Genomic DNA, 14,156 nt, shown 5'->3' with positions numbered 1-14,156 from the left:
AAAATGTACACACACATCATGGTTAAATTGAACCTCTTTATTGCAAAACAGTTACAACTGATAAATAAATCTCCAAACTGGAGAGGCACAGTGTTTCGTGTTGTTGGGATTTTCAGGGTGTTAAGGTAATGTGCTTGTTGCACGTGCACAGGTTTGAAGTATTTCAGCATCCAAGCCAGGAGTTTGCTTTCTCAACTCCGACAACATGCCGTTGGGTGTAGTTGTATTTGTAGACTTCTGGTCCAACAAAGAAGAAAAGGAAACCTAAGAGGAGAAAAAAAGTCAGGAATGCCTCTGCTTCTTTTTAGTTGTTGTAGATGATTATGATTATAATGATGATGATGATGATGAGCATCTCTCTAAACTAAGATAACCACTTCTGCACATAGCTGAAACAACTCTGTATTATATGAAGGGCTTTAAGTGGTTAAGTGGGAAAATTATACCATTTTAATCACAGAGGGGAACCACATGCTGGTTGAAGTCATCTCTGCACTAAGTTCATGTTGCATGTAAGTTAGCATTCCTGAGCTTAAATAACACAACATGTAAAACCGCTCTTTTCCTGCAGGCAGAAGTGCACTACTGTAGATCATTTATCAGAACATTGCCTCGTTTGTCTGCTCTTTGTGGTATCCTGTATTTTTTGAGATTTAAATTATCTTGCAGTACAGCATGTGATGATAGTTCCACTGGCTCACCGTCTTTATGAACAGCTGCGTTTATCGTGGTGTTGACTCCTGGGAAGTCCTCACTGATGTACTTTGGGTAACCAAAATCCATGACCCTTCGGTTTTCATTGTAGCTGGAGAGTGCACAAACATTTGTCAGAAGTCATGAATCATGTAAATTTGCTACTATTGCAGCCACGTGACCAAACCTCAAAAGTTCAAACAGAGTCTTTTTCTCTCTGTGAGGTCCAGATGACACGAGCTCTTAGTGTAAGATTGTAACGTCTCTAATTTTCATTTCTGAATATCTAACATGTCTTCTGATATGCCTTTGTCATGCCACTACACTTTTATCACATAAAGCATCTTTTAAAAAGTTTTTCAATAACGGTAGAGAAATAAACCAACACTCAGTTTAATCTGTAGTGCATAAACACATGAACACACTTTCTGCACTAAAAGTCAGGCCAAATGTTCAAATTATGCATTAACACACTCATGCAAATAACATCCCATACATAATTTCTGTAGCTCTCAGCTTTATCATGGCCAACCAATCAGCAGTAGCCCAGAGTGTCTCAAACTTCCTGTTTCCTCCAGAACTTGCAAAATGCAGTTTTACATTTCTTTTGGTCCCAAACAAATGGCCCTAAAATCATAAAAAAAACTACGAAGAGTTGATGAAACTTACACATTATACAAATGAGGTGCCTCTTTAACAGCTTTTCTCCTTCATTTTGCTTTTAAACATGCTTTTAATGGTGATAAATCTTTCAGCACATGAGCTTTGTGGGTTCTTGTTGAACTGAGATGAGGAATTAATTTAAGGTGAGGAGTAGCAAATGAGAAGTGACTTGTCATTTTTGCAGGACACAGTTCTCAGAGCGGGCTCTCTTGTATGAACAACAGGCCTCATTCACCAATATCTGTATTTGATTTTTTTTTTTTTTCCTCCTTATTGGCTTAAAAAAGCCCCCTTTACCATGTAAGGACAAGTGTGCAAAAACAGAAAACATACTGGAGTGATAGAAGAAGAGGCAAGATGTCAGAAACATATCAAAATAAAGTGTAAAAACAACCAAAGTACTCAACAGTTCTCATGTGGATGTAGCACTGCTTTAACCTTGCATAGCAGATGGATTAGCCTGTTTCCTTGTTTCTTACTAGCAAATCCATCTTACAAAGCTCCTGTCTGAACCGCTTGGGCCCTGTTAAAAGTGACAGGACCAATCAGCATTGAGGGGCAGAACTTTCTGGCACTGCAGAAGCAAGCAGCAACAAGAGGGCGGTGCAATTATGGTGGAAGACATTAGCATGGATGCTGCTAAAGCACCAGTTTTATCAGAACTTGATGACATTTCTTCGTTAAAGAAGAACAAAGAACAGCAGTGAGTTGTTTTCTTTTCAAAAACGACAAAAGTCGAGTACTGACATGTCTACAGTCGCCATGATTTGCATTATGCATTTTTTTATGGAGTTTACTCCTTCGGTAGGGGTGCAGGCGAAGCTTGTTGGCGGCTACGTCACGTGTTTTGTTGCTCTGATTGGGCCGTAAAGATGTGACAGACAGAACGTTCATCCAAAGCCTCTGCCCTTTCCCAGACACCGTCTATCAAAGGTTTGCCAAATGGATGTGTGAAACAAATCCATCTGGCGTGCCAGGTTAGCGCTGCTTCAAATGGCGCCAAAAAAGGAAGCGTTTGTTCTACTTTTAGCACCATTAGGTAGGAATTATTCTAGAAACACATTAAATGGATATCATTGATTCTGATGGTGAAATTAGGTAAAACTTGTTCAATAAACGTCCAATGAAAAAATGATTGAATTAACCATTTTGCAGCTAAGATCAAGCACAGCATGTTAAAAGTAATGCTTGAACATATTTGAATCATGTGTTTGTTCATACCATTTAATTACATTAAATTGATGATAAAAATGCTACAAAACAGAATCAAAACTTCCATTTTATTGTGTCACTCAGTCTAGCATATTTGAGTGCTGATGAGTGCAAAATAAAATTTTTATCATCATATCAGCACCCCAGTGTTCATAAGAGTGCTCTACAGTGTACTTGGATTCTGTTCTTACTTAAGAACAAATCACAGACAAGGAAACTTTGGTGATTGTCAGAATTGTCTGAAAAATTTTGTTACAGGGTTTTAAAAGCAATTTTTTCCTAAAAACAAATAGGTGAATGAGAAAAGTTCTGGTGCTTTGAAATGGGATAAATGATTGCCATTTGGCTAGACTAAATTTGAGTCACAAACCTTCAAATGACTGTAATATCTCACAGTTAAACTATGTTATTACCTCTGCCAAGGAGGTTATGTGATCGGCAGGGTTTCTTAGTGAGTTTGTTAGTTTGTTAGATTGTTTGTTTGCAGCATAACTCAAAAAGTTATGGACAGATTTTGATGAAATTTTCAGGAAATGTCAGAAATGCATAAGGAAGAACTGATTAGATTTTGGGACTGATCCAGATCACTGTCTGGATCCAGGAATTTTTTAAAGGATTCTGTATTATTGGGAGATAGAGCTAATGGTGGAGGTCTGTGCTCTCCGAGTGCTTTTCTAGCTGTTCATGGGTTATTGCTTGTGCTACCATACACCGGTGTTACAGTTCAAAATGTGACCCTTCAAACTGGTGACTTTCAACTGAGTGAGAAAATAGAAAAATGTGTGTAAATGGCTTTTTGTGTAGTACTTTTTGGCATTTTAATGAAAAAATTAAAGTTTTTTAGCCATGATGGCATCAAGCCTTTTGTATGCTTTAAGATCACAGAGCCCAGAGTCAGCCTATTGACAGACTCCCTGACATGAGATTTTTTTTTTTTTTATAGATGAATTCGATTATGTAACTCTCTGCCACTTTAAAGGCTCCCAAATACACCTTGAATGTAAACGTCATCTGAAATACACAGCTGCCTGATGTCAACGTCAGTACTGCTGAGAGGGATGTCATAGTAGTCATGTCTACAAGTGGTCAGACAACAAATTTCTACTTAAGTGTCCCTGGATTAATGCTCTGTTGTCGCCTTACCTCCAGTAAATATCATGCATAAAGAAGAGCGTACGTCCCTTTTTCACTATGTGCACTGCTGCATCAACATCCTGGACCCAGGCTGGAAATCCAAAGTGGCTGAGAGGTCGAGGCTTTCCCTTGATGAGAGATCCTCTCACTGTCCAGAACATGGATTCTGTCCACACAGATTCAAAGCAAACACAGGGAATCTTTAGCTGAAATTGTCCAATACATTACCCATAGTTTGATTGTTGGAACTAGAGCCACTTTTACAGGATGTTTACTTTTAAGCTGAATGATTAAATCCTTCTTACCATGAATAAGATAAGCTGTGGATCTGCGAGGCACCCAAAAGGCAGCATCAATGCTGGTTTCAATCTTAGGCATGAAGTTGGTTATGGGGCCTTCTTTGATGTCATATTGTTCGTTATGTTTAATCCAGAGATACCTTGTGGGAAAAAACACAACATTGCACATAAGTTCAGGTCATTAGTGAACAACAACAGTGGGATCCAATCATAGGTAAGATATTTCAGTGTATGATGGGACACATATGGTAGGGTAATTACCCACGCGGATGAAATTGGCAGGGGGTTATGTAAAGGGTTACGTATCTTTGTTTGTTTGTTTGTTTGTGTACAAGATAACTCGAGAACAGACAGTCGGATCTTCACCAAACTTTCAGGGAATATTGGGATAGTGACAGGGAAGAATCGATTAGATTCTGGTGATGATCCGCGTACCCGTTCTCGCACTTCGAATTTTGAACACCATAGTAATCAATGGGAGCGTGAGTTCCTCAGTGGCGCTGCTTAGGCACGGGTCTGCCGCCTCAGACGGCCATTCTAGTTATGATTTAAAATATTCAAATGCAAATACAAATCTATCATTCAAGCAGTGTGAAAAGTTCACTATAAAAGACGGTATATACATGGTAAACCATTACATCTGTAACGGACTACAGTATTCAGAGATACACAATGATCACCTATGCCTTTTTGCAAAGGCGCTCACATTTAAACAAGAACCGAAGGCCTAGTGTACCCCCCTCTGTCCCTGAAACACAGATTAAAATATGTGCAACACTGCAAGACCAAAACAGGCGTGATTCTGTACTGAAAAATCACTGCATATGCTTAGAAACACTTTCTGAGATCAGAGTCTGTCAACACAGTTAGTCGTCCTCATGCAAGTAAAACTGAATCATGCAAAGAAGCCATATGTGAACATGTTCCAGAAATGCTGCTTCTTTTCAGGCCCAAACTCATTTTAAACAGACTGAGGCAAAATGGAAAACCATTCTGTGGTCATGTGAGTCAAAACTGGAAATAATTTTTGGAAACCATAGATACTGTGTCCTGAGGACTAAGGAGGAGAGGGACCATCCAGTTTGTTATCAGCACACAGTTCAAAATCCTGCATCTCTGATAGTATGAGGTTGTATTAGTGCCTATGGTGGGTGCAGCTATTAATCTAGAAGGAACTGTCAACGCTAAAAAGCATATAGAAGTTTTAGTCAATGGGAAGGCACAAGGGCTTCAAGAGGAAAAACAAGAAAGAGGCAGCGATTTATGGTTCAATAGTTATTTAAATTTTGATAAACTGTCTCTTTTTGTCATGTATGACAGCGCTGGTGTAGGAGGCATCTTAATGATCACATTCAGAGAAAAACTGTCATGCAGACACCATTCTTTGCTGCTGCAGTGGGTCCTTTGGTTCTTCTTTGCTGCCCTAAAAATGGTAGCTCATGCATGCAGTATTTGCCAGGAGCAAAGAAGAACTGATTTTTAGTTTATAGTGCTAACATTTAGCATGGCTAAGCAAAGAAAAATATAAAGTAATCCAAACAGAATCAGGTGAGTGCATAAATTTGTGCTCTCGCTGATACCAGTACCTGCATTTTCAGCGGTATCGGACGTATTCCTGATAGTTGTATCAGAATCAGAACAACTCTAACTGTGGGCACTTCAACACATACTTTTACGTGTTGTACATTTAAGAGACAGTGAAAAGGAAAAGAACAAAGCATATGGAAACATAATCATCATACCTTCCTCTGAAGAAAAAAGTGGCATCTCCAAGTGTAGACACTGCATCAAAGATTAGGTCTGGGTCACATTTGTCCTGCATTCGTCGAGGGAACAGCGATCCTGACAGGTTGGGGATCTGCTGGGAGCTCCAGCCGTTTCTCAACAAGTAATTAGCTCTGGTTGGACCTGACACATCAAAGAAAACTTAAGGGTCAAGAAACCCCTGTAAGTACAACAGTAAGGACAATAAAAATCAATTGACCCATTGTTGGCTCTCTGATTGGTTGGCTGACCCACCAATCAGCAAGCCCCCTCTAATAGCAACCATTGCTAGGCCCTTTTTCTGTTTACACAAAGTTTTGGGCCAAGTCTTTTATCGTGCTGCATTGAAATTGGGAACATACTCTTTCTTGTATACCTTTTTTTTTTTCATTAGAGTCAAGTTTATAAAGGAATGAAAACTGAAACAAAATGTAGTCAGATCACAGAGATTTTTTCAAATGTTTTCAAATTTAAAGGAGCCTTTCAACAAAGGAGTAAGTCTAATCTCATAATAGTAACCAAGGAGAGAGGGGCTTGACAAAGGGTCACTTGTGCTCCATCTGCAGGTCAGTAAGTATCAGACAGAAGCTCTGTTTACCGTACAGTGCGTTGATATTTGCCACATCTTCACTGGACAGTAAGCCTCCACTTGCTGGTCGAGAAGCGCTGTAGGTCGGGTACATCAGTGACTCTGGGTTTCTGGAGTGCTTTAAGCCCAAAGCATGGCCAAACTCATGTGCAGCCACAAGAAACAGATTAAAACCTGCATGAAATAAACATATCAGTGATTTAATCTGTTAAGCTTAATATCCTCTAGTTTAATTTTATCAATCATGTAATCCAATTGTGCACCTTTTTCTCCAGCTGTCCAGTGCTCAGCATCATCAAAGTGCGTGTCTCCTCCAACACCAAAACCTGGACCAAAAGCATGGGCCAGGGTTCCTCTGGGTCCGTCGAATGGATACAAGTCACCGTGGTCTTCATGATGCAGACAAAACATGACAATCGAAGAATCGTGTTTTACATACACAAATTAACTGAAAGGCCCTGATATTCTTGTCTTATAAGTCTCTGAAGTTCTGCAGTCATTAAATGATGCTGCTGTACATCTCTGGCTGCTACTTTCAAAGACTGAGACGCCATCTCTTTCAGAACAGCAGAGCCATAATCCGCCGGTACAACTGATAATTTTCTTTTTTTTAATTCAGCTTTATACATAAACAAATTCTGGCAGTTACATTCATGAAATAACCATGATGCAAACATTACAGACTACACAAAATGCCCTAAATAAAACAGAGAAAAAGGTAAGAGGTCTAATCCAGGATTAAATTATGTGTAAGCACGTTTGAGAAGCAGTGACATGAACAGAGGCTCTCTTTAGCTTTGTCAGCTTTAGCTAAAGCTAACTAAGCTATCATGCTAGCTGCATAATTAATGTTACTACATAAACCACTGTAGGTAAGTTAGCTTTAGCAACATGTGCTTTAGCAAATGTGGCTAAAACTAATGTAGCTACCTAGGGAATGTAGATACACAGATTGCGTAGCTGCTTTGTGATCTTAGCTTTGGCTATGTAGCTACGCTATCTACCTAACCTACACAGCTAATGAAGCTATGCAAGCTATAATTTCTGTGTTGGAGTGTTTACAGTGAACCAGTTTCATTTTGAATTTCAAGGGTCAAAGGTCAAGGTCATTATGCCTGATGTTCCAGCCTGATTGGCCAGATAGACTGTTTCTCAGCATGGGATATGTTTCACATCCATCGGGGCACACCCAATATGCTTGTGTGTTTTTGAAGGGCAGAACCTTTGGGCGATTGGACGAATACTGTCTTTCACTTCTATTAGAGGCCAATCAGAGCAACAAAACTTGATGCAGTGCATACATGGACCTGGGGAGTGAACTATATAAAGATTGTTGTCTATCACTGGAGCCAGTTGGTAAATTAAAATCTCACTCAAGGAAATTGAGAGAAGAGGAAACATATTTTCTGCCAAGGAAAGCTTTCAGTGCTGTTCTTTGCTCTTCTTTAATTGAGAAAATGTGGTCCATTTTGTTAAAACGGCCTCTATCACTACATCCAAGCTGATTGCTGCTGCCCATTGTTTACCGTTTGCAGTACAACTAAACCTCACCTGTACTGACACTGATCTGTCAGACTGGGAACAAACATTCAGGTTGGAGATTTACAAGATGGATCAACCTGATGACAGACATGGCTACAGGCCAATCCTTCTGCTTTTATGGTTACTCATGTTCAGCCCTGGTCTGTTACATTTCTAGGAATCACAAGAGCCTACCACAAAAAACACCCCTGCCTTTCCTCTTGACCCCCTACTGTACTTTTACTGTCTGACAATTGGATACCTCACAGAGTATTTTTTTCTCCTGAGGCCATGTTTGGTCCTTAGACCTCATGATCTTTGAAATGTAAACTACAAAAATTTCCAGTGTGTGGTCTCTTAGTTTGGCCAAATTGTCTACTTTGTGCATTGAAGGATGATAATGTTAAAAAGTATTTGTCTCCAGCCTTTTAAAACAGATCAGATTTGTATATCGTTGGTTGTGTAGCCAGCCTTAGCAGTGTAATTACTACTGAAGCTCCTCATGTGTTTACCCACTGTATTACACAAGATATATCCTGCATTTCACTGAGAAATGAAAAAGCAGCATTCAGTGTACTTTTAAATATTCTTTGTCTCTGTATTGTGTGTAAGGAACAAACAGTCCAAACCAACCGTAGGTCACAAACTCCACCATGATGTCAGCGTTGCGGGAGTGCGTCCTGACAAAAGTCAGACTGCTGGCTCTGGCCCAAACGCTGAAAGCTGAGTCAACCATGGCATCCACGGTGCTGCGAGGCATATCTCTGGTGTATGTGCCAATGCTGCAGTAGTAAATGTCATGTTGGTGTTCAACATTGAATCAAGACAGAAAGACATGATTTTACAGACAGCAGTAACTATAACACTAAATCACAAGCTACCTAAAAACTGACAATCTGTTTAAACATTTTTAAAACACATTTGGATTGGTGCCTTATCTAATTCTGCTCTAATTATACATTTGGTCTACATCTAATCCTTCAGGCATGACCTAAACAGACCTTACAGAGGAGCAGAACAATGTTTCAGTCAGTGTTACGTAAGTTCAAGAATGTATGGTGAACTTGGCGTTTCATCAAGCCCTCAGTAACCCTCAAGGCAGGAGTCCCAAACCCAGAAATCTGTAACCATGACCATTTCTGACAGTAGCTTTCCCTTTTTCCTGCCAAAGGTTTTATTGCTTGCTGGTTTACATTTTAGAGGCAGTGAATGTTCTATTTTTTTGCTGGTTCAGTCTGGGTCATATAGGGGAGAGCGGGGTTGGTTGTCACAATGTTTACTCTCATGTGTATCACTCATGAACAGTTCATCCTGATTAGATGGAAGCTTAAAGGGATATTTCAGTACTTTTGAACTTGGGTTGTATAAAGTACTCAGCAATACAAGTGGCATTAGCCTCCAGAGACTTCAGAGTGTGTCAGTCCTTCAAACAGGACGGACAAAGTGAGGCTATATAGCGTAGCCATCAGGTATCCTAGTTCCTTTTAAAGAACATCATGAAACTTGTGACAACCAACCATGGTCTTCCTTGTACATTTGAATGTCCCTAAAATATATATAAGAAACTTTGATGGAGTCTTGAATGTTAAAGAGCACCTGTAGGTGATGACATTCTTGTTCCATCGTGTCCCCTGGATGTGGTGGTACTCTTCCACATCTGGAACCCCACATCGAGGGCTCCTCATCAGCTCCAGGGTGTCAAAGTCCAGAGCGCCCGATGTGTTTAAGCCAAAGAAAATCTGCATTTCTTTCACTTTAGAGATGAAGGAGGCTCCGCTTCTTTTCATGCGCCCCATCGGCTCTATTTGCAGGTTGTAGTACTGCTGAAGATAATCCTGTAAGAGCATTCAAGAAGAACTTCAGAAACTGTGATGCAGTCTAAAAGGTCACATATTTTACCCCTTTGAGACACGTTTATATCGGTCAAAGAGGTCCCCAAAACATGCCAGGGAAGTTTGTTGGTGAAACAGCACTCCACTGTTGAATTTTTACATGTCTAAAAAGCCCCTGTTTCAGCCCTGCTCAGAACGAGCTGTTTCTGTGTCTTTGGCTTTAAATGTTAATGAGCTGTCTGGCTCCGCCCCTGACCCCGCCCATCTCCGAAAATGGATGTGGCTTGATGAATGTGGCTCTCCTGATCTTAGCTCCCAGCTGAGAGGAGGGTCAGGAGAATGAAGGCAGAACTTTCTACCAAGTGGGGAGGGCCAACTGAACCTGGGGGCGGAGCTAACTCCCCACATGACATGGCTTAGGGGGGGTTAAAGAGACAGCAACGATGAAAATGAAGCGTTTCAGACGTAGGTTAAAATAAGGGTTTTTCAGGACGCCAGTGTGAGAAACATGAGGAGTTTTTTGAACTGTAAACCATGTGAAGCTACTACCTGGGTATCAGAGAGATGGTGTAAAGCCTTGAAAAAAGGCATAACACCCCCACCTTAAGAACAATGGCAGCACATAAATCTCACCAGCTGAGACTTCAAGGCTAAAAATAAAGCTAACACTAGCAAGTGGACAAACAAATCTGAATATTAAACACTTTTATCAGTCAAAAATCATGTTCTAGCATCCACAGCCCATTTTATTCTTGGATTTACAACTGTAATGTGTTGTTGAGATTGAGTAATTCTATGATATACATTTGAGCCCACAGTTATGATATTAAACAGAGAGCATTTGGAGATCAATTCAAGAGACTGAACATTTATAATGAGATATCATGAAAGAAGAATATTTAATGCAAAGAAAACTATTTTATTTAACTGAGGTGAAAGTGATGAGTAAGGTGACAGACCCAGGTCTGATTTTAAATGGAAGTTTAAATAAAGCCAAATAAAATTTAATAACTGTTTACTATAAACTTTACTTATTTTCATCTCAAGCCAACATGCACATTGTTACTTTAAATATACCACTAATCATGCTTAATCACAGGATTTCTGTTATTAACTTGACTACTATTTCTAATCAGTACAAGCACTAATTTCAATAACTCTTTAGTCATTCAAATCAAAGCAGTTCACATGAATAAACAACCACACTTTACAAACAAGCCAAAAGATCCCTGACTGACAATATTTCAAGTAACTTCACTGCGGATGGGTGATTTCCCAAGCAACATTGATGAATGATTCCCATGAAGGTTGTCTACAAAAATGGGGAAAGAAATAATAGTTTTATAAAAGAAAAAAGGGACTAAGAACCAGGATGCTGAACATTAACCCCTTGAAGCCTGAAAACACAAATTATAGCCAGAAAAATTCTCCTTTTTTGGAACTGAAATGTTTGTTTATCTTTCTACTGAAATTCAAAATAATCAAAATTTCCATAAAATTTAACATATTTTTGTATCTCATTTGATACGTTAGGTGTTTCTGGTAACTGATAATCCACTTGAGGGCATTGTTATCATTTTTCAGACTGTAATCAGAAGTTTTTTTAGTTACACTGCTTAACAAATTTATTAGACCACCTGTCATATTTGTCTCAGAGACCATCCAGCATCATGAAGCGCTTTAATGCGGACTCTTTCATTTTCACTGAGCTCTCCACATTTAACCATTTTGAACAGGAATGAGGAATTTCAAACTGAATTCACCCAAATTTGAGCCAGCTCACTGGGCTTCTCTGAGAGGTCAGAAATGAATCAAGCATAACATTCAACCACTAAAACTCATTTTTCTCTTCAGGAATGCAAGTAAATAACTATAATTTGAAATATCAATCAAAAAATATTAATGTGCTTTACTATTTTTTTCAGTTTTTTTGTAAATCAGTAAATTTGAAAATTCATGGATAACAATAATAATTATATTTCTAGCATTAAAAATATCATTTGGGTTAAAAAGCTTCTACATATTGGTTTATTAACCATTGCAGAAACATAAAAAAATGATTTTGGTAATTACCAATGCTGTTAATTTAGGGCAGCTGTGGCATAAACCTTACTTTGGGTGGTGGTCTAATACATTTGTTGAGCACTGTATCTATGATCATATTGATTAGATAGAGGTATCATAAAAGTAAGTGTCAAAAATGATACAACAGGCTCTAAGGGGTTAATGAAAAAATGTACAAAATTATCTATGAAGACTTAAATGGCTCTTCAGGTATTCACTTCCTCCTCCCACCACACATCAACAAAATAAATAAACATTTACCAGATTTACCCATAATCTAAAAACCAAGCCACACAATTTTTAACCCTCAGTAAAAACACATTCAAAACAGAAAGTGACACACTCATCAAATCTCAGCCATTTATAATGCAGCTCATGCAATTATGCACTTACAGTGGCCAGCTTCAAGTCAACCTGTGGTTCTGTTGAAGGAGAGCTCGCTAACTCCGGAGTGAATGTGGGCGCTGATAAACACAGCCCGGCAATAAGCAAGACCAGGACACAGCAGGAGAGCACCATGACATGCATTTCTCAGGCTTAACACTACATGAACTGCAGTGACCTGGTTCAGACACATGGAGATGGAAGTGCGGCTTATTGGGATAGCCTTTTAAACGCTTATTGTGACTCAGCACTCGGAAATCCAAGGGAAGCCTCAGACAGCACAGTAGAATTAGGGAGGGGTTTGCAGAGAGCCAAGGACAGCAAAAAAGGAAAGAAAGAAAGAGATTTGGACTTTTTTTCATCACATGACATGTTTGCACCAATGATGATGTGAAAGGATAACTTAAGCAGCAGTTGGCTTTGGATATTGGGATTGTTAAATGTAAAATTAGGACTAAAATCAACCATAATAATTTCGACAAAAGTAAATAAATGAAGAAAAAAATTAAGAACTTACTCTGAAAATTAAGAGTGCAGTTTACTGTCTGTTGAAAGATCATGCATTCTGAACCTGGATTTCTAGACAGAAATACATCTTTATAATTTCTTTGTGTTCAGCTGCCACGCAAATAAAAAAGAGACAAGACGACACAGGTGATGAAGAAGTCCCCTTTAAGGTCTCATAGAGTACTTAAACTGAAGTCCATATGCATTTCTGGAAATGTCATCAAACATACCCCAACCTGCGAACTCAAAGCTTGAAGAAAAGTTTGACTTATGATATTACAAACATCATCAGAGGGGAGCATTTGTATGGTTTCTGATTTTAAACGTGGCTGACACAACCCCATTTGAAGGCATCATACAGGTGCATCTCAATAATTTAGGATATCATCAAAAAGTTTATTTCTTTCTTTCAGTAATTCATTTCAAAAAGTGAAACTCACATATAGATTCATTAAACACAGACTGATATATTTCAAGTGTTTATTTCTATTCATTTTGATGGTTATGGCCTACAGCCAATGAAAACACAAAGTTCAGCATCTCAGACAATTAAAGGATGACTTAAAACCAATTAAAAACATTTTAAACATAGAAATAGTGGACTACTGAAAAGTATGAACATGTACAGCACTCAGTCCTTGGTTGGGGCTCCTTTTGCAGCAATGAGGCACGTCATGGAGCAATCAGTCTGTGGCACTGCCGAGGTGTTGTGAAAGCTCAGGTTGCTCTGTCAGTGGCCTTCAGCTGTGTTGTGGGGTCTGGTGTCTGGCATCTTCATCTTCACACAGCCTAAAGATTCTCTATTGGGTTCAGATCAGGTGAGTTTGCTGGCCAATCAAGCACAGGGATGCCATGGTCCTTAAACCAGGTTTTGGAACTTTGGCAGTGTGGGCAGGTGCCAAGTCTGACTGGAAAATGAAATCATGCAGAGGGATGCATGAGGTGCTCTCAAACTTCCTGGTAGGCAGCTGTGCTGACCTTTGACCTGGTAAAACACAGCGGACCAACACCAGCAGATGCCATGGCAGCCCAAATCATCACTGATTGTGGAAACTTCACACTGGACTTCAAGCAACGTGGATTCTGTGCCTCTCCACTCTTCCTCCACACTCTGGGATCTTGACTTCCAAATGAAATGCAAAATGTACTTTCATCTGAAAAGAGGACTTTGGAACATTGAACAGTCCAGTTCTTTTTGTCCTTGGCCCAGGTAAGACACCTCTGAAGTTGTCTCTGGCCTGAAAAAAGGAATGTGATAATTGTAGCCCATATCCTGGATCCGTCTCTGCGTGGTGACTCTTGATGCTCTGACTCCAGCTTGTCCACTTCTTGTGAAGTTCCCCCAAATTTTTGAATTGGCTTCGTTTCACAATCCTCTCAAGGCTGCTGTTATCCCTGTTGCTTGTGCACCTTTTTTTCCTTCCATTCAGCTTTCCATGCTTGGATATAGCACTCTGTGAACAACCAGCTTCTTTAGCAATGACCTTTTGTGGT

At 39.4% G+C, this 14,156-nt stretch overlaps 1 protein-coding gene across 1 annotated transcript; it reads right to left on the bottom strand.

The window, feature by feature from the left end:
• Positions 1-163: 163 nt before the first annotated feature.
• On the bottom strand, positions 164-12,299 carry mmp20b (matrix metallopeptidase 20b (enamelysin)). The gene is made up of 10 exons (XM_041812975.1): positions 12,165-12,299; positions 9,472-9,710; positions 8,509-8,657; positions 6,618-6,743; positions 6,364-6,528; positions 5,744-5,909; positions 4,008-4,141; positions 3,712-3,868; positions 702-805; positions 164-264 (listed from the first exon to the last, which is right to left on the bottom strand). Exons 1-10 carry the CDS (start codon positions 12,297-12,299, stop codon positions 164-166), a joined length of 1,476 nt encoding a protein of 491 aa, XP_041668909.1.
• Between the last annotated feature and the right edge of the window lie 1,857 nt (positions 12,300-14,156).

Source organism: Cheilinus undulatus, linkage group 2, assembly GCF_018320785.1.
Source record: "Cheilinus undulatus linkage group 2, ASM1832078v1, whole genome shotgun sequence".
NCBI lineage: Eukaryota > Metazoa > Chordata > Actinopteri > Labriformes > Labridae > Cheilinus > Cheilinus undulatus.
The sequence above is the reverse complement of the archived record's forward strand: the minus strand, read 5'-3'. Positions and strand labels throughout refer to the sequence as shown.

Excerpts from the sequence above, each read along its gene's own strand:
- mmp20b (XM_041812975.1), bottom strand. The coding sequence starts at position 12,299 with ATGCATGTCATGGTGCTCTCCTGCTGTGTCCTGGTCTTGCTTATTGCC. Across the intron at positions 5,910-6,363 it reads AAATATCAACGCACTGTACG|GTCCAACCAGAGCTAATTAC; the intron begins GTAAACAGAGCT and ends TTGATGTGTCAG. Across the intron at positions 265-701 it reads CGCAGCTGTTCATAAAGACG|GTTTCCTTTTCTTCTTTGTT; the intron begins GTGAGCCAGTGG and ends TTCTCCTCTTAG.